A 21,397-nucleotide genomic window follows, 5' to 3' on the forward strand; every position below is an offset into this window, starting at 1 on the left:
AACTCTAGCGCTGCGCCATCGTGCCACCACTCTTTATCTGTGGCCGTTTGTGGCAAGGATCTTCTCACACAAGTGGTTGCAATGGAAGGAGCTGATATCTGCTCACTTGTTTCCAAGAAGACAATGTAGCCTGACATTTAAAGAACAGGTTGTCTTATCCACTGTGTTAGGAAAAGCTAATGTAAGTGTAAGGGGGTGGGGGTGGGGAGCTTGTGGATTTGGAGCAAAGTCTTTCGCTTTTCCTTTGTATGTTCCCAAAGGGTTCCAGCACTGTACGAAGTGCCCGAGGGGCACAAATCTTGTCAAAATCCTCACGCACCTTCTCTGTTTTTACAGGAGAGCCAGAATTTAAATACGTTGGCAACATGCATGGGAACGAGGCAGTGGGAAGAGAGCTGCTTGTCTTCCTGGCACAGTATCTATGCAATGAGTACCAGAATGGAAATGAGACGATTGTCAACTTGATTCATAGCACGCGGATTCACATTATGCCCTCCATGAATCCTGATGGCTTTGAGAAGGCTTATTCACAGGTAAATCCAGACCTTATGATGAAATTAGATTAGATTATTGTCATATACACGAGGGTGCAATCAAATTCCTAGTTCACATGAAGCTCACAGAGTAAAGAATATACCTACAGTAATGATAAATGCAACAATATGTTAGTGCCAGATTGCATTGCAAAATCCAAATAGTGCAAAAGAATATTAATATGCATTAACAGAATAACCCAATGAGACACAGCTAAAAGAAAGAGCAGATAGACACAAAATGCTGGAGTAACTCAGACTGAAGAAGGGACTCGACCCAAAACGTCACCCATTCCGTCTTCCATCGATGCTGCCTGACCCGCTGAGTTACTCCAGCATTTTGTGTCTATCTTTGGCTTAAATCAGTATCTGCAGTTCTTTCCTACACATAAGCAGAAGAGTACGTGGCAGTATCTAAAGGTTTGAAACAATGATTCCTTCAGGAGTCAGATAGCAACCGTGCAAGGTATATTCCTTTGGATAGACAAAAAAGCTGGAGTAACTCAGCATGCCAGGCAGCAACTCCGGAGAGAAGGACTAGGTGACGTATCGGGCCGAGATCCTTCTTCCACTGAAGAAGGGTTTCGACCCGAAAAGTCACCTCTTCCTTTTCTTTTTCTCCAATGATGCTGCCTGTCCCGCTGAGTTACTCCAGCTTTTTGTGTCTTATCTTCGGTTTAAACCAGCATCTGCAGTTCCGACATATATTCCCTAATGATTTTGATCCCTCTCAATACCTCTTTAGAAGGAGAGTTAATGGATAAAAATGTGTTTAGAAACATTGATATTTTAAAATGTTGAAATGTTATGCTTGTACTTAAACCGAGTCTTTTCACTCCGTTGAACATCCTTCTGCCATTGAAGCATGGTTTCTTTCTTTATGTGAGCCTACACTGTAACATTCAGCAAGGTATTCAAAGATGCAATCAGTATGGCCAAGGCTGGTGATATTGCCACCTGATTCATTTTCCATTGGGAATCAAAGAACCACCTTTAAAGCCTACACCAGGACTGGCAATGGCAGCTGGTGTGGAATCGCAGGTCTGAAATCAGCAACTCAGCATGCACTGTGTAGAATCAGAATCAGAATCATATTTTATTCGCCAAGTATGTTTTACACCATACAACGAATTTCACTGGCCAGGTCAGTCATACAATTAAAACAACCAGAGAGCAGTGCTGAACTACTATCTACCTCATTGGTGACCCTCGGACTATCCTTGATCGGACTTTGCTGGCTTTATCTTGCACTAAACGTTAATCCCTTATCATGTATCTATACACTGTAAATGGCTCGATTATAATCATGTATTGTCTTTCTGCTGACTAGTTACACGTGACAATTAAACTAAACTGAACTGAGATTCTTGTGGTGGTGAGGGAAATATAATCCAAATACATTCTTATTCATCTACCGCCTCCTGCATGAACGTCTGACCAATGACTGTGGGTAAATGGAGCTAATGGAACGAGTGGGATAAGTATAGACATGTACAACAGACAGCATGAACATGGTGGCTGACGGGCCTGTTTCTGTGCTTACATAACTCAATGATTCTCTAGTGTGCGAGCGTGCATGCTAGGAAGCCGTCCATAGCACACCGTGGGTGATCACGGTAGCGCAGCGGTAGAGTTGCTGCCTTACAGTGAATGCAGCGGCGGAGACCCGGGTTCGATCCCGACTACAGGAGTTTGTACGTCCTCCCTGTGACCTGCGTGGGTTTCCTCCGAGATCTTCGCCTTCCTCCCACACTCCAAAGACGTACAGGTTTGTAGGTTAGTTGGCTGGGTATGTGTAAATTGTCCATAGTGTGTGTAGCATAGTGTTAATGTGCGGGGATCGCTGATCGGTGCAGACCCAGTGGGCCGAAGGGCCTGTTTCCACGCTGTATATCTAAACTAAACTAAGCTAAACAAGGAACTGCAAATGCTGGAATCTTGTGGAGAGCATAAAGTGGTATCTCATTAGTACTATCTCTGGAGCACATCAATAGGCAACATTTTGTGTTGGGACCCTTCCCTGACCCGAAACGTGGACTCTCAGCGTTCTCCAGAGATGCTACCTGACCTGTTAAATTACTCCAGCAGTTTGTGCTGTACATATATGATGCAATGTGGCAAAAAAAATCCAAAATCCAAAATCCTAGATCAGTTTCAAGGTTATCTCCTCTGTACTGATTTTGCACTCTGTCTTTAGTATAATGAGAACGTTAAGTTCTGTCTTAAGCGTTAATTCTTTTTAGCAGCTTATGCGTGTTTCTGTAGATATGTTTATAATTTCTTCTTTCTCTGAGAACATCTGTTCCTGTTTATCCTGTTCAATGACAGCTGGTTTCTTTAGTCATTTGCAAATTTAGTTTAGTTTAGAGAGAGCGTGGAAACAGGCCCATCGGCCCACTGAATCCGCCCCACACATTATCCTACACACACCAGGGACAATTTACACTTATGCCAAGCCAATTTACCGACAAACCTGTATGTCTTTGGAGTGTGGGAGGAAACCGAAGATCTCAGAGAAAACCGCTCGCAGGTCACGGGGAGAACGTACAAACTCCGTACAGACAGCACCTGTAGTCGGGATCGAACCTGGGCCTCCGGTGCTGCAAGTGCTGCAACTTTACTGCTGCGCCACCGTGCCGCCCCAAATTTTCAAGGAAAATGTGGACACTTGCATTGAGGACACAATTCATTGCCACAGCTGATTGATGGTGTCCAGTCTTCCCCTGTTTTTCTCTTCCAGGTGGACGACATGAAGGACTGGTTTGTGGGCCGCACCAACGCAGAGGGGGTCGACCTCAACAGGAACTTCCCTAATCTCGACAGAATCATTTACGTTTATGAACAGGAAGGAGGCCCCAATAACCATCTCCTGAAAAACTCAAAGCTTTCCGTGGAGCGCAATCCAAAGGTAGGGTGTGCCGATGGGTTCCTGGGACTAAAGAGGGACCCTTCTCTGCTGCAGAGTGACCTTACGTTGGTCTACAGGCAACGTACGTCCTATAACCCTGAATGAAGCTCATGGTGTTACATGTGAGCAATGCACCAAGTGGTGGAGGAACTCAGCAGGCCAGGCAGCAACTGGGGAGGGAATGGACTGGGTAAGGTTTCCTCCCCCACCCCCGCTCACTGGGTTGCAATCCCAATATTGTCATCAAACCTGCTGATGTGAGAGAAGTGGCCTTGTAATGTGGCAGATTGGTGATGCTGAGTCTAGGCGCAAGCTTTCAGACACCTCCTTGTCCCTACCCCTTGACCATGATCCCCACGGACAAATGCCAGTTCACCATATCCTGAGTCTCAAGAAGCGTCCTGGCCCCGAAACGTCGCATGTCCATTCCCTTTCCAGATGCTGCCTGACCCACTGAGCTCCTCCAACTCCTTGAGTGTTGCTTCAGATTCCAGCATCTGCAGTCTCTTCCCACATCACTTTATGAGCAGCTCAGTTTCTGAACTTGTGGACCTTAAGTGTCCAATCATCACTTTCAGGAAAACTGGGTGCAGGCCTGTGAATGCCTGATGACTAAACCCTCTAAACACCCATTCTAGATCATGTTCTTTCTAGATTTTCTAGATATCTAGAAGGCCCTGGTTCCATCGGCCAATTATCCTCACACATACTGTAACCGACTACCCACGACTAGATTTAGCTCTAAGGGCTAATTGAATCAAGGGATATGGGGAGAAAGCAGGAAAGGGTTACTGCTCTACGCTCCTTGTGCAATCCTCTCTTGCAACTGGGCCAGCCATCAGTGGCAATGTTTTGTTGTGGGCTGGCTTTAAAATTAGTCTTGCACGGTCATAAAGTCATAAGTGATAGGAGAATAATTAGGTCATTCGGCCCATCATCTACTCCACCATTTAACCATAGCTGATCTATCCCTTCCTCCTAACCCCATTCCCCTGCCTTCTCCCCATAATTGTATTGTATTGTATTGTATTCAATTTATTGTCATTGTCTCAATTTGAGACAACGAAATGAATTTTCCTTACAGGCAGTATCATTAAAAAAAAATCACAAAGAAATTATAAAAATAAATAATAAATAAATAATAAAACATATTATTAACCTAACATAACCTCTTACACCCGTACTAATCAAGAATCTATCTATCTCTGCCTTAAAAATATTAATTGACTTGGCCTCCACAGCCTTCTGTGTCAAAGAATTCCACAGATTCACCACCCTCTGACTACAGAAATTCCTCATCTTCCTAAAGGAACGTCCTTTAATTCTGAGGCTATGGCATCTAGTCCTTGACTCTCCCACTAGTGGAAACATCCTCCCCACATCCACTCTGTCCAAGCCTGTCACAATTTGCATGGTTCCTCTGCCTGTGTGTGTGCATGTGCATGTGTGTCCCATTCACCCTCTGGCACTAGCAAAGTTAATTTGCTGCATTTACTGCGAGCAGCAGCTGCGAAAATCAAAACTAATGCAACATGCATGATTGAAAATGTCCTGTAGATTACTGCTTTAATTGATGTCTCTTGTTCATGGAACACAATGTGCTGTCTATATCAAGCCTCAGGCCATACTGTCCAATAACATGCGGTTTACAAATGAAGTCATTTCACTACGCCGGTAAATGTACAGATCTGGAAAGGCCCTTTGCCCTGAATCTTCATGCTAATGTCTGACACAATGCTATTGTACCAAATAGTGTGCAGTGCAACAAAATATCGAATAAATCCACTAGGTGGCGTATTTGCTCTTTGTTGAAGCTCCGGCTTTGTTTCAATCATCGACTACACTAAAATTGGAACGGTGTGGAGATGATTAGCATGCTTTCCCAAACAAGGATCACAAGCTAATTTGGAAAGCGATAGTCAAGTTGAAAAAGGCTTTGCCCGGTAACCTATCAGGCCACAATGTGGGGCACAAGAGAGTGCGGATGCTGCATTCTGGAGCAAATAAGAAACTGCTGGAGGAACGTGTGTGTGGAGGCTGAGGGATGGTCGTCATTTCGGGTTGGGACCCTGCATCAGGGCTGAGATTGTAGAGGGGAGGTAGTCAGTGTAAAGAGGTGAGAGGTTGAGTCGGCTGGGACTCTATTCCTTGGAGTGCTGGAGGATGAAGGGTGATCTTTTAGAGGTGTATAAAACATGAGAGGAATAGATCGAGTAGATGCAGAGTCTTGTGCCCAAAGTAGGGGAATGATGTAGAAGGTTTTTATATGTTAGAATTTATTGATGTCTTTACAGCACTTTATTGATGTCTTACTGCGCTATTACGCTGCTCGGACCTGAGTACAAATTTCGTTCATGATTCATGTGGAAGCACGTTTTTATCGAATGACAATAAATGAACCTTGAACCTTGAGGACCAGAGGACATAGGTTGAAGATGAGGGGAAAAATATTTAATAGGAATCTGAGGGGTAACATTTTCACACAAAGTGTAGTGGGTGTATGGAACAAGCAGCTAGAGGAGGTAGTTGAGGCTGGGCCTATCCCAACATTTAAGAAACAGTTAAACAGGTACATCAATAGGTCAGGTTCAGAGGGAAATGGGCCAAATGTGGGCAGGTAGGACTAGTGTAGCAGGGACATGTTGGCCGGTGTGGGCAAGTTGGGCCAAAGGGCCTATTTCCACACTATATCACTCTATGACTGTAGGTAAGGGTGAGGCAGGGCTGGTAAGTGATGGTTGGACCCAGGCAAAGTTGACTGTTGACGATTAGATTGCCTCCGTAGATGCTGCCTGACCTGCTAGGTGCTTCCGGAAGTTTGTTATTTGGTCCTGAATGATTCAAAATACAAGAAGGAAATCACTGGCTCAGGAAATAACAAATCTCTCGTTCTTAGCATTGAGCCACATGAAACTGCCGATGCTGGAATCTTGAGCAAAACACAAAGTGCTGGAGGAACTCACTGGCAGGCAGCCTCTGTGGCAGGAATCGATAGGTGATAATTCAGAACAGGACTTTAAACTCTGATAAATGGTCCAGATTCGAAATGTTGTCTGTACATTCTCTCCACTGACGCTGCCTGACCTGCTGAGGTACTTCAGACTTTGTGTTTTGTTTTTGTGCTTAACATCATTGTAAGAAAAGCCCACATCCAGGTTCATGGTGGTTGTTAATATCCTCTGCATCCCAAGCATTTGTAAAATCTGTTGCAATTGTTTGATGCATTGTTGTACTGAGAAAGTATTATTCTGCAGCTCGCTCCCGAGACTAAAGCTGTCATCCAGTGGATCATGGATATTCCATTCGTGCTCTCTGCAAATCTTCACGGAGGCGATGTTGTGGCAAACTATCCTTACGACGAGACTCGAACAGGTAAATATTCCAAGCAATCCGGTGAATTGTGTTTTGATTGCATAAGTGGAACATAAAATGAATATATAGCAATGCCAGCATTCTACTTTCTGAGGACACAAGTAATTGCAGACGCTGGTTTACAAGAAAAAAAGACACAAAATGATGGAGTAACTCAGCAGGTAGACAAAAAAGCTGGATAAACTCAGTGGGTGAGGAAGCATCCATGGAGCAAAGGAAATAGGCGACGTTTCGGTTCGAGACCCTTCTTCAGATTCAGAGTAACTCAGCAGGTCAGGCAGCATCTCTGGAGAATATGGATAGGTGACACTTCAGGTCAGGACTTACTCCAACATTTTGTCTTTTTTTTACTTTCTGTTAAATTAATTGACAATATGTGCAGGAGTAGGCCATTCGGCCTTTCGAGCCAGCACATATGTGATTCAATGTGATGACTGATCATCCACAATTAGTACCCTATATCTCCCTTCTCCCCATATCCCCAGACTCCGCTATCTTTAAGAACCCTATTTAGCTCTCTCTTAAAAGTATCCAGAGAACCGGCCTCCACCGCCCTCTGAGGCAGAGAATTCCACAGACCACAACTCTCTGTGTGAAAACATTTTTCCTCATCTCCGTTCTAAATGGCCTACCCCTTATTCTTAAACTGTAGCCCCTGGTTCTGGACTCCACCAACATCGGGAACATGTTTCCTGCCTCTAGCGTGTTCAAACCCTTAATAATCTTATATGTTTCAATAAGATATGTTTCAATATGTTTCAATTAAGGTTCAGGACTGAATAAGTTGGCCACAAAAATGCAAGGCAGTGGGCAAACATCCACTGTTGGTGCAGGTGAAGGCTATGCAACTCCACCTGTCACCAGGAGCATTTTCCGCAGCAGTTTATTTGCTTCACTACAAACTTCCCTTTGCAGCCAAATGTCAGGTTGACTTTTCAAAACATAGTTTAGTTTACAGTGAGATACAGTGCGGAAAAACAGGCCCTTCGGCCCATAGAGTCTGCGCTGACCAGCGATCTCCGCACACTAACACTATCTACACGCACTATGGACAATTTACACTTATACCAAGCCAATCAACCTACAAACCTGCACGTCTTTGGAATGTGGGGAGGAAACCGAAGATCCCGGAGAAAACCCAGGCAGGTCACAGAGAGAACGTGCAAACTCCATACAGACAGCACCCGTAGTCGGGATCGAATCCAGGTCTCTAGCACTGTAGGGCAGCAGCTCTGCCGCTGCGCCACCGTGCCGCCATCATCCGTTTGTGGTGCTACCAAATTTAGTTTGGGTTTAACTTGGTCAATATTATGTTTTTATTTGATGCAGCCTATTCAAATGTCCAATTCTGCCTGATAAACCTGAGGTAAAATGTGGAGTGTGGGGTGAACGTTCACGCCCGTTGACACCTCCGCTCGTGATTTTGCAAACACACAAGATTATTCATATTGGCAAAGGCGACCACGAAGTGAGCAACAAGTACAACGTTTAGGCGCTTTCTGGACATTGATATTTAAAAAGTCTTTTAGAGGGGAAGGCAAATTACAGTGTCAAGATATATACTGGAATATACACAATGCAATACAATATTGGGCAGGAGATCTGCTGCAGTTCCCTAATTGGACGATAACAAAAATAGTAGACTCCAAGTTACTCTTCTTGCCTCAAGTAGATTTCCACACACCCGCCCGCCCTCTGGTGAATCCCACATTGTGACTGGAATCTGAAGAAGGGTCTCAACCTGAAACGTCACTCATTCCTTCTCTCCAGAGATGCTGCCTGTCCCTCTGAGTTACTCCAGCGTTTTGTGTCTATCCTACATTGCGACAGTCTCTTTGGCCTGCACAGGAATTCACATGACCAGCATCTGAGTTTGCCTACAATGTAAGCATTTAAGGCACACCAAAGCAATGCTTGTTTTCTCACCTTTGCAGGCAGCAACGGCACCTGAATTCATAAGGTCATAAGTGATAGTAGAATTAGGCCATTCGGCCCATCGCGTCAACTCTGCCATTCATTCATGGCTGGTCTATCTCTCCCTCTTAACCCCATTCTCCTGCCTTCTCCCTATAACCCCTGACACCCTTACTTGGCCTCTACGGCCTTCTGTGGAAAAGAATTCCATGGATTCACCACCCTCTGACTAAAGAAATTTCTCCTCATCTGCTTCCTAAAAGAACATCCTTTAATTCTGAGGCTATGACCTCCAGTCCTAGACTCTCCCAATAGTGGAAACTCACATGGGAACATGTGCTCTGCTATCGCCTCACATGATGCATCACTGCAGGAAGGAAGAACTACATTGTTATATTTTGGACCAATGATCGTGGTAATGAAAATAAGTTTCCAATGATATCCTCTGTAATTATTTGTTTCAAATGTGTGCGCTTGTTTAACAGGTTCTTCACATGAATACAGTGCGTGCCCAGATGACAAGATTTTTAAAAGCCTGTCGGAAGCTTATGCTTCTTTGAATCCGGTCATGTCGAACCCTAATAGACAACCATGCCGCAAGAATGATGATGACAGCAGCTTTATTGATGGAACTACAAATGGAGGAGCTTGGTATAGTGTTCCAGGGGGTAAGTGAAAATCATTCCATAGGCAGCACTGTCTTAGACAATGGACCATAAAACATAGGAGCAGAATTAGGCCATTCAGCCCATCGAGTTTGCTCTGCCATTCAATTGTGGCTGATCCATTTTCCCCCCTCAAACCCATCCTCCTACCTTTTCCCTCTCATCTTTGACACCCTTACCAACCAAAAACCTATCAATCTCCACCTTAAAAATACCCAATGTTGGCCTCCACAGTCGTCAGCGGCAATGAATTCCACAGATTTGGCTAAATAAACTCCTCATCTTCATTCTAGAGGTACCTCCGTTTATCCTGAGGCTGGAACGACTGGAAACCAATCTTTTCCTGCATGTTTTAACAGCATTTTTACAAGTTCACTACAACTTTTACATACACAAGAACAGACAACACAGGAACACAATGTCTGTGTCAAACATGATGCAAGACCAACTCTTATCTGCCTACACGTAAGCCATAACCCTCCATCCTGTGCACATCCATGCCATACACTTTGTTGCAAATCTTATAGAAGAGCCAAATATCCTCTGACACCCAACAAGATAATGTTAGCATGTTTGAACCTACATTCTACATTTCCTTGATCACTCCCAAAGGAATGTACAACAGTGGAATTAATTTCAAGTAAAGTCACTGTTGTTAAGTGGACAAATGCTGCAGCCAATTTGCATAATTAGCTCATTCATGATGGCAAATCCTACCTAGGAAGATGATATTCCTCTTTCAGTTTGCCCATTCGTTAGATTTCGCCCTTGCCATTTTCTGCCATCTTAGAATGGATTGGAATACTTTATTGTCACATGTGACCAGGCACAGCAAAATTCTTTGCTTGCATACCCAAGGTATATAAATAGTTGTCACATAAAGGGCGCTGACAAAGGTACAAAGTATCCCACGCTGGTTCCTCCTTTGTTCTTCCCCCCCCCGCCCCCCCCCCCCCTCCCCCTCATGGCAGTCCACCCACACTGGGTCTTCCTTTGGTCTTCACCCTCTCCCCCTCACGGCGGTTCCCCCATGCCCACATTGACCCATGAGGCTCCACCAACCCATGAGGCTCCACCGCCGCTGCCAGGCTCCGCCGCCGCTGCTAGGCCCCACCGCCACTGCCAGGCCCCACCGCCGCTGCCAGGCCCCACCAACCCACTGGCCGTCGCGAGGCTCCACCGCCGCCGTGATTCATTCAGGGTGGTTATGTTGATAATCTCTGAGCTATGATAGTGGAGACATGTTTGGGTTTGTTGCTATTTGAGTTGACCCTGGGGGCCCAGGTATCCCATATGTCAAATGCCTTACTGAGGAGTGGAAGGTTTCTTGAGCATGGCTTCTTACCTGTTGTGCATCGGTTACCACCACTGTTTGATGGAGTGGGGTCTTGGTCCATTTGCAAGAGAGATCACTGAGAACAGGATGAAGACAACTATATACAGCGGTCACATGCACACACTTGCACAAATTCAGATGCCGAGAGCCAACAGCGAACAAACCCACACATTTAAAACGAAAGCAGACAAAAAATACATAAAATACAATATGGACAATACCTGAAAGCAATAAATACTTAAAAAGACTTAAAAAGACCCAATAATTAACTGTTAAAAATGCAAAAGCATCCCCATACAGCCTAGCGATGTATTATAAAATCTAATGTCTGCAGGGGTGAAGGATCTCCTGAACTGCTCCGTTCTACAGCGCAGGGAGAGGAGCCGGTTGTTGTTCCGTCTGACCCTTGACCCTCCAGAATTTCATGGAGGGGGTGCCCGGAGTTGACGAGGATGACCTGCACCTTTCTCCTCATACGCCTCTCAAGCACATCCCCCACAGGGTCCACTCTACCCCCCAGCACTGAGCTAGCTTGTTTTACCAGCTTGTCCAGCTTCTTGCCGTTTTTAGCACTGATGTTGTTGCCCCAGCAGCAACCACAGTATAGTAAAAAAAAGTACAGCATATCATTGCACACATTGAAGGATTTGAGCTTTCTGAGGAAAAAGAGTCTGCTCTGTGCTATTTTGTAGAGGGCATCGGTGTTGACAGACTAGTCCAGTTTGTTATCAAGGTGCACTCCCAGATATTTATATGTCTACACCACCTCAATGTCCACCCCTGCAGTGTTAACTGGCTGAAGGGGGAGCTTGGACCTGCCAAAGTTAACAACCATCCCTTGTGCGTGTGTGAGGGTATTTGTGTGTGTATGTGTGGGTATTTGTGTGTATATGTGTGATACTTGGATGTGTATATATGTGTGTGTATATATATATATGTGTATATGTGTGTAAGTGTATTTGTGTGAGTATAAATGTATATGTGCGTGTGTGTGTATATATATGAGGGTATTTTGTGTATGTATATTTACACACACTGAACTTTTTACTTGTTTATTATATTGTTTACAGTGTACTATGTTTACATATTCTGTTGTGCGGCAGCAAGGATGAATGTCATTGTTCAATCTGGGATACATGATAACAGAACACTCTTGACTTGAAATCTTGCAAAGCACAAATGCTTGGGGCTGTCCTCCTCCATTTCTTTAATGGCAACAGATGGCCTTTACTGAGAAGGTTGAGAGACCACGTCAAGTTGTTGCAGAGTTGTGTGGAATTAGTTTTTCTTCATCTCATTCCTAAATGACCCACCCCTTATTCTTCCATGGAAATACATGCATTCCGCTCATACTAAATGCCAAGCATTGTAAAACTATCTTCAGACTGTAATCCACTTACAATATGTATTCTCTTGTTGAAGCATTCGTCTCTCAATAGCCAGCTTTTCATTTTGTGATTTAATATTTAATACTTAGAGACAATATATATAAGCATCTAGATAAACAGGGTCTGATTAGGAACAGTCAACATGGATTTGTGCCTGGAAGGTCATGTTTGACTAATCTTCTTGAATTTTTTGAAGAGGTTACTAGGGAAATTGACGAGGGTAAAGCAGTGGATGTTGTCTATATGGACTTAGTAAGGCCTTTGACAAGGTTCCTCATGGAAGGTTGGTTAAGAAGGTTTCAAAAATATCTTGGGTATAAAATGCAGGAATAGCAAGATGGATTCAACAGTGGCTGAATGGGAGAAGCCAGAGGGTAATGGTGGTCATGGCTGTTTATCGGGTTGGAGGCAGGTGACTAGTGGGGTGCCTCAGGGATCTGTGTTGGGTCCTTTGTTGTTTGTCATGTACATCAATGATCTGGATGAAGGTGTGGTAAATTGGATTAGTAAGTATGCAGATGATACCAAGATAGGGGGTGTTGTGGATAATGAAGAGGATTTCCAAAGTCTACAAAGTGATTTAGGCCATTTGGAAGAATGGGCTGAAAGATGGTAGATGGAGTTTAATGCTGATAAATGTGAGGTGCTACACCTGGGCAGGACAAATCAAAATAGGACGTACATGGTAAATGGTAGGGAATTGAAGAATACAGTTGAACAGAGGGATCTGGGTATAACCGTGCATAGTTCCTTGAAGGTGGAATCTCATATAGATAGGGTGGTAAAGAAAGCTTTTGGTATGCTAGCCTTTATAAATCAGAGCATTGAGTATAGAAGCTGGGATGTAATGTTAAAATTGTACAATGCATTGGTGAGACCAAATCTGGAGTATGGTGTACAATTTTGGTCGCCCAATTATAGGAAGGATGTCAACAAAATAGAGAGAGTACAGAGGAGATTTACTAGAATGTTGCCTGGGTTTCAACAACTAAGTTACAGAGATAGGTTGAATAAGTTAGGTCTTTATTCTCTGGAGCGCAGAAGGTTAAGGGGGGACCTGATAGAGGTCTTTAAAATGATGAGAGGGATAGACAGAGTTGATGTGGACAAGCTTTTCCCTTTGAGAATAGGGAACATTCAAACAAGAGGACATGACTTCAGAATTAAGGCCGCAGAAGTTTAGGGGTAATACGAGGGGGAACTTCTTTACGCAGAGAGTGGTGGCGGTGTGGAATGAGCTCCCAGTGGAAGTGGTGGAGGCAGGTTCATTGGTATCATTTAAAAATAAATTGGATAGGCATATGGATGAGAAGGGATTGGAGGGTTATGGTACGAGTGCAGGCAGGTGGGACTAAGAGGAAAAAAATTTGTTCGGCATGGACTTGTAGGGCTGAGATGGCCTGTTTCCGTGCTGTAATTGTTATATGGTTATATGGTAATATTTTGACTTTGAGGCGTTGGTTTTAAAGGAATGTACAATCAAGTGAATGTTTTAATTTGAAGGATAGTGGTCACTGCGGAAGCATTTTTTTGTTCGTACAGAGAAATGGGAATCATTTGCATGGATGTTTAGACTGACTTTAAAAATACTAAAGTCTGCCTAAAGAAATACTTTAGGCAGACAGGCCCTTCAGCCACTGAGTCCATGCCGTGCAGTAAGGCAGCAACTCTACCGCTGCGCCACACTGCCGCCTATGCTTTTGTTAGGCTTTCCTCCTCTCTTGATACTCATTAGGGTGACTTTATAGAGGCTTCCATTATAAATGATCTTCATGGCACTGAAAAATGCTTGCTGTTGTTATTGGCCGAGTTCTTTCTAACACCCACGTGTTCTTTACGTCATGGTTATTGTGTTGGACCTTGGTGGTCACATACATGTTGAGTCATTTTCTCTTGAGGCCCATCGCAGTGACCAGTCCAGGTATGCTTTATGTTTGTCATTGAGTCATGGAGTTATACATCATGAAACAAACCCTCTAGCCCAATATGTGTGGGAGGGAACTGCAGATGCTGGTTTAAACTGAAGATAGACACAAAAAGCTGGAGTAACTCAGTGGAGCAGACAGCATCTCTGGAGAAAAATAATAGGTGATGTTGTAATGGTCAGTTTTAGGATAAGGGCCTGATTCCTGTGGTTTGCTGGTCTCATGTTAGAAGAGCAGCCATGATTGAATGGCAGAGTGATGGGCCGTATGGCCTAATTCTACATACTACTAATGGCCATTGGATTGTGATCGCTTATGCTAGATGCTAGATTAGCGCATTCATGCTGGTAAATACTACCTAGGAAGATGACATTCCTCTTTCAGTTTGCCCATTCGTTAGATTTAGCCCTTGCCATTTTCTGCCATCTTGGAATGGATTGGAATACTTTATTGTCACATGTGAGCAGGCACAGCAAAATTCTTTGCTTGCATATCCAAGGAATACAAATAGTCGTCACATAAAGGTCGCTGACAAAGTTACAAATTATCCCACGCTGGTTCCTCCTTTGTTCTCTCCCCTCCTGCCCCCCTCCGCCTCCCACGGCGGCCCACCCACACTGGGTCCTCCTTTGGTCTTCACCCTCTCCCCCTCACCGCGGCTCCCCCCGCGCCCTCATTGACCGGCGAGGCTCCACCAACCCATGAGGCTCCACCGCCCCTGCCAGGCTCCACCGCCGCTGCTAGGCCCCACCGCCGCTGCTAGGCCCCACCGCCGCTGCTAGGCCCCACCGCTGCTGCCAGGCCCCACCGCCGCTGCTAGGCCCCACCACCACTGCCAGGCCCCACCGCCGCTGCCAGGCCCCACCGCCGCTGCCAGGCCCCACCGCCGCTGCCCCCACCGCCGCTGCCAGGCCCCACCGCCGCTGCTAGGCCCCACCGCCGCTGCTAGGCCCCACCGCCGCTGCCAGGCCCCACCGCCGCTGCCAGGTCCCACCGACCCGCCGGCCATCGCGAGGCTCCACTACCGCCGTGATTCATTTAGGGTGGTTATGTTGATTATCTCTGAGCTATGGTTGTGGAGACATGTTTGGGTTTGTTGCTATATGAGTTGACCCTGGGGACCCAGGTATCCCAGATGTCAAATGCCTTACTGAGGAGTGGAAGGTTTCTTGAGCATGGTTTCTTATCTGTTGTGCACCGCTTACCACCACTGTTTGATGGAGTGGGGTCTTGGTCCATTTGCAAGAGAGATCACTGAGAAGAGGATGAAGACAACTATATACAGCGGTCACATGCACACACTTGCTTAGCTTTGTCCACTGCTCCCACTTCAGACACCACTTCCTACCTTCCCATGGAACCCTCTCGCCCTCTGTCACCCTGATTCTTGAATCTTCTCATCCTCAGTTTCTCATATCACTAACCTCCTGCCACACTTGGGCCTCCTTCTCTTCTGCTCTTTCTCTCCCACCTTATCATGTGACACACTTTGTCCTTCCTTCCCTTTCTTGTCTGGATCCTATTATTTGTTTTTTCTCACCATCTTCTTTTCTTCCCCACCCAACCCCCCCCCACCCCCGCCTCCCCAAATACCATCACTCTCATCAATGTTGATTGACTGAAGTTATGACAAAATGTTTGTTTGTTTTTTGTATGTGTGTGTGTGTGTGTGTAAGTGTATATGTGTGGGTGTGTGTATGTGTGTGTATATATACGTGAGGGTGTTTGTGTGTGTGTGTATGTGTGTATATATACACACACTGAACTTTTTTCTTATTTCTTATATTGTTTACAGTGTACTATGTTTACATATTCTGTTGTGCTGCAGCAAGGATGAATGTCATTGTTTTATCTGGGACACATGATGATAGAACACTCTTGACTCTTGAAATATCGCAAAGCACAAATGCTTGGGGCTGTCCTACATTTCTTTAATGGCAACAGATGGCCTTACTGAGAAGGTTGAGAGACAAAGTCAAGTTGTTGCAGAGTTCTGTGGAAATATTTGCTGAGAACAGTAATCATGCAGCAATGTTTATTTTGAGGGTTGCTTGCACCCTTTGTGCAAAGTGAAGCATGCTGAAGAAGACCACTCCTGTGTTATTTTGTTTCACTCTGGATATTTGACTGGGCATCTCCTGCTGTGACTTGCTCTTGCATGTTGTACACACACTCTTCTTATCGAGACCACATACAAGATTAGAAGTTATAGAGTCCACATACAAGATTAGATGTTATAGGGTGCCACTGGAACAGTCAAGTATTCATAATGCAGAGGTGAACTGGGATCCTACTAATGCATATTTGTACTTTTACTCTCTGGTGCTCAGAACTGAACAAAATGCTCTAACTGCAGTCTCACCAACATCTTATAGAACTGCAACATGACTTCCCAACTTCAATACTCTGACTAATGAAGGCCAACGCCTTTTTGACCACCCTATCTACCTGTGGTGCCACTTTCATTGAACTATCTACCTGCATTCCTCAATCCCTCTGCTCTACAACGCTCCCCAGATCCCTACCATTCACTGTGTAGGTCTTAACCATGTTAGACTTCCCAAAATGCAACACCTCACATTTCTCAGTATTAAATTCCATCAACCATTCCTCAGCCCTCCTGCCCAACCGATCAAGATCCTGCTGCAATTTTTCGCAACCATCTTCACTACAGTACCACCACTTTAGTATCATCTGCAAACTTTCTAATCATGCCATAAACGTTCTCTTCCAAATAATTGATATGGATGACAAACAGTGTTGGGCTAAGGCACACCACTAGTCACAGGCCTCCAGTCTGAAAAGCAACCTTCCACCATCACCCTCTGCTTCCTTCCGTGAATCCAATTTGCTATCCATTCCACTTTCTCTCTTTGGATCCCATGCGATCTAACCTTCCAGAGCAGTCTACCATGCAAAACCTTGTTGAATGCTTTGCTGAAGACCATGTATAAAACATCTACAACTCTGCCTTTATCAACCTTTTTGGCCACAACAATAAACGACTCTAGATGCCAGCAAGTACACACAAAGCCAGAAGTGCAGATATTTTGGTGACGACAGGCTGGAGGAGATTCCAGATCGGAAAAAAGGCCTTGGGGAGATTTGACATGTGCATGAGCATTGAGTGTTAACTGGGACCCAGTGTAGGTGAGCAACCCCAGTGGTGAATGGGAGATTGTGAGGCAGGACTGTAGCTTGTAGTGTTTGGTCAATGGATCGCAGCATGAGGGAGGTTGATGAGAAATGCATTGGAAAAATCATGTCTAAAGTTGACAAAAGCTTGGGGGAGACAAACAAAGGCAATGTGAGAACTGTATTGCGGTCTGGTGTTTAGAACAATGCCGACTATTTTCCCAATTTACATTTACTTTAAAGTAACTTTGAGTGGAGCAGCTGGTGGAGCTGCTGCCTCACAACATCAGAGACCTGGGTTTGATCCTGACCTCAGGTGCTGTCTGTCTGGAGGTTGCACATTCTCCCTGTGACTGCGTGGGTTTCCTCCAGGCACTCTGGTTTCCTCCCATATCCCAAAGACTGGCAGTTTTGTAGCTTAATTGGCCCTGTAGATTGTCCCCAGTGTGTGGAGCGTGGATGAGAAAGTGGGATCGAACTAGTGTGATCAATGGATTTGGTGGGTCGATATGCCTATTTCCATGCCATATCACTAAAACTAAAACTAGATCGTATTTGGAACTTAAACTCCCTTTTACTCAAGTTTAGGAACAACAAGGTGGGAAGTCTAACAACAAGACATGTTGCTTACAGACATACAGGATTAATGGTAGACTTCAGGAGGAGAGGAACACCCCTGTCCCCTGTCTCCATCAATGGTGTGGATGTGCAGTTTACCAGGGAGTACAAATACCTTGGAGTGTACCTGGACAGTAAACTGGACTGGTACAGGAACGCTGAGGCCCTGTACAAGAAGAGACAGAGCCGGCTGTACTTTTTGAGAAGTCTCCGTTCCTTCAACGGCTGCAGTAAGATGCTGCAGATGTTCTACCAATCGGTTGTAGCCAGTGCCATCTTCTTCGCTGCCATGTGCTGGGGCAGCAGGGCGAAGGCTGCAGACGCCAACAGGATCAACAAGCTCATCAGACAGGCTGGCTCCATCATAGATTCATGAGAGGAGGACTTGGAGGGGAGGATGCTCCTCAAACTGGGGAGCATCATGGACAATACAGCTCACCCTCGCCATAAAACACTGGTCAACCTGAGGAGTACCTTCAGCAACAGACTGGTTCCACCAAGATGCAGGACAGAACACCACAGGAGATCCTTCTTCTCTGTGGCTATCAAACTGTACAACTACTCCCCCTTCTATTGTGGCGTAGACTGAGACTGACTCCACTCCCCAATCTTTGCACATCCCCAATCCTTTCCATTCCTCATTTTAATTTCATGTTTCATGTATTTTGTGTTTTATGACTATTGGCAGATTAATTTCCTTCCTGGGATGAATAAAGTTATATCGTATCGTATTGTAAATTGAATTAAATCACCTGAGATAAGAAGCTAACCTTTGCAATTCTAATCTGTCCAGCATATTTCCTTATCACTGTGCTTTTTTTATAATTACATCATTTTTTTTTGTATATTGTATTTACAAGATCTTATAATATTGCATTTTTTTATTCCCCAGGTATGCAGGATTTTAACTATCTGAGTAGCAATTGCTTTGAGATCACATTGGAATTGAGCTGCACAAAGTTCCCACCAGAAGACACACTTCCGATCTACTGGGATGAGAATAAAGACTCCCTCATTAATTACATCCGACAGGTCAGCACAAAAATAAGTTCCATTCAGAGATGTCATTACATCATGCCCAGTTTAAAATGAGCTACTCTTCACTTTCCTCATCTTTAACTGAGTTTAATTCGAGCCACGTTTGTGGCTGGAATTTCTGTAGGACTGATTCTTTTAACACTGATAAATTCAATTGGAAAAAATGGAAAGCAACATTTAAGTTTCAGATGTGTGAAAGGTTAGGCATAGACTAAAGGGCCTGTTCCACTTGGCGATTTTGCCGGCGTCATATCAGTGTCGCCAAAAGATTTTGAACATTTCAAAATCCAACGGCGACAAAAAAAGTGGTTGCGACACTTGAAAAGACACCGCGGGTCATACGTCATCACGCCACTTTACCGCTTTACCGCCGCGTCATATGTCATCACGCCATGTATTTTCCAGTGACCTGATACGTCAATCAATGATGCTGGCAGTCACCGAAAAAATCGGCACGTGGAACAGGCCCTTTAGACATTTTTGGCCCGTTGAATATAAACTTGCTATAGCATTGCACGTTATGCTCAAGCAACTAGATTTTTGAAGGGTGAGATAGTCCATTTCACAACTGACTTCTCGGTGGGAGATTCCGTGGGAAATTTATAGATGTCGTTTGCAAGTTATAACGTCTTTACAATTGTGTTTCAGGTCCATCGTGGCATTAAAGGCTTTGTCCGTGATTATCACCAGAACCCAATTTCAAATGCGACTATATCTGTGGAAGGCATAAATCATGATATCACCTCTGGTATGTTTCAACATATATATTTGGGTTAAGAAAGTAAGTGGCAGTTCAGCAAAACACTAGCTTCTATCCAGAGATGCTGCGTTTCCCGCTGAGTTACTCCAGCATTTGGTGTCTATTCGTGCACTAGTGCAGTTTAATGGAAAGTAGGGTTTATTGATTGGAGATCATGATTCTTATTATAGGCGATTGTTACTACAGGTGGATCCCTTCATGTCTCCTATCCTCTTGGCTACCTACATGTAGACTGCACACTTTCTATATTAATACCGCACTTCCTGAAAGATTACAGTCCACCGGGTGGCACCGCGGTGGCGGCCTCACCGACAGTCTGTCTGTCCCTTCTTCTATTTTTTGTTATTTTAGTGTGTTTTAAAAAAGTTTGTGTTAATGTTCTCTGGTTTGTTTTATGTGGGGAAGGGGGCCAGGAGCAACTTTTTTTCAGTCTCTTACCTTACCGGAGATGCAATTGTTTTCCGGGCCGTATCTCCGGTCACTCTGCGGCTTAACATCGTGGAGCTGGAGGCCTCGTTCGGGACTGATTTTGAGCCCCACCGTGGAGCCGTAGACTTACCATCAGGGTCGATCCCTTGTCTGGGATCAATGCTCCAACCGCGGCCTGCGGACCTTAACATAAGAAGCTCGCAATCTCGGGTAAGAGACCGACGTCGGGAGCTTCAAAGTCGCAGAAGGTTTTGACCGGCTTTGACCCAGGGTCTGATCGCCCGGCGCGGGGAGCTGACATCCCCCCGGAGCTTGATCGCCCCGACACGGAGGGCCTGACCGCCAGCTACGGGAGTCAAGATCGTCCCGTCATCGTAAGGCTCGAGGCCCCCGACTGCCAGAGAACAAAGAAGGGAAGAGATTAACCATTTTTTTGCTTTCATCACAGTGAGGAATGTGGACGTCACTGTGGTGGATGTTTATGTTAAAATATATTTTGTGTGCTCTGTTGCTTTTGACACAGAGAGTGGTGAGTGTGTGGAATTCTCTGAGGGCGGTGGAGGCCGGTTCTCTGGATGCTTTCAAGAGAGAGCTAGATAGGGCTCAAAAATAGCGGAGTCGGGGTATTGAAAGAAGGTAGGAACGGGGTACTGATTGGGGATGATCAGCCATGATCACATTGAATGGCGGTGCTGGCTCGAAGGGCCAAATGGCCTACTCCTGCACCTATTGTCTATTGTCTATTGACTGTATGACTGATTGCAAATCAAATTTCTCGTATGTTGCAAAACATACTTGGCTAATAAAATATGATTGTGATTGTGAAAAGGTAAATCTAATTCGAAGATCGTAATCCACAAGCATTGACGTATAGAATTGTGTGGCATGGAAGGAGATAATTTCATGCCTCAGGACTGCATCAGACTATGAAAGAGATATCCAGTTAGTCTATAAATCTTTTCCCATCTTACTGCGACAATTCTCCTTGAAGTATTTGTCTTCTGGAAACTTATAGTTTAATCCGTGTTTCAATTTCAGTTTCAATAGTTATTGAAATCACAATTCAGTTGGGTTACAATACAGGCCCTCTCATTATTGTGGTTCCCTTAAGCATGTGTCCACTGCCTATTAAACCTTCAACCAAGGGGAATAACTTTGCTTTATTTTACCTATCTCAACTCTTTGTTATTTTAACTATCTATATTAAATCCACTCTGTATGTGTATCCCTTAACAACACCTCATATTCCACTTAGGATGTGGCACACCAGGGGTATGAATATTGACTTCTCTAACTTCAAGTAACTCTTGCTTTCACTCTCTCTCCATCCCCCTCCCCCCTTCTCAGTTCTCCGACCAGTCTGAATGTCCCTGATT

General features: G+C 44.7%; 1 protein-coding gene across 2 annotated transcripts in view; it reads left to right on the forward strand.

Moving 5' to 3' along the window:
- The window catches only part of LOC129702917 (carboxypeptidase E-like), a 91,292-nt gene that overhangs the window by 62,644 nt on the left and 7,251 nt on the right, over positions 1–21,397 (forward strand). Inside the window, exons 2-7 of one of the 2 annotated variants that reach the window (XM_055645019.1) lie at positions 337–533; positions 3,250–3,441; positions 6,696–6,813; positions 9,213–9,395; positions 18,687–18,826; positions 19,481–19,580. In XM_055645019.1, the coding sequence (XP_055500994.1) occupies positions 337–533; positions 3,250–3,441; positions 6,696–6,813; positions 9,213–9,395; positions 18,687–18,826; positions 19,481–19,580 (930 nt within the window). The remainder of the gene's footprint in view (positions 1–336; positions 534–3,249; positions 3,442–6,695; positions 6,814–9,212; positions 9,396–18,686; positions 18,827–19,480; positions 19,581–21,397) is intronic. The other variant, XM_055645026.1, reaches the window with a different exon arrangement.

This window comes from Leucoraja erinacea, chromosome 1, assembly GCF_028641065.1.
Source record: "Leucoraja erinacea ecotype New England chromosome 1, Leri_hhj_1, whole genome shotgun sequence".
In the NCBI taxonomy this organism is placed as follows: Eukaryota; Metazoa; Chordata; class Chondrichthyes; order Rajiformes; family Rajidae; genus Leucoraja; species Leucoraja erinaceus.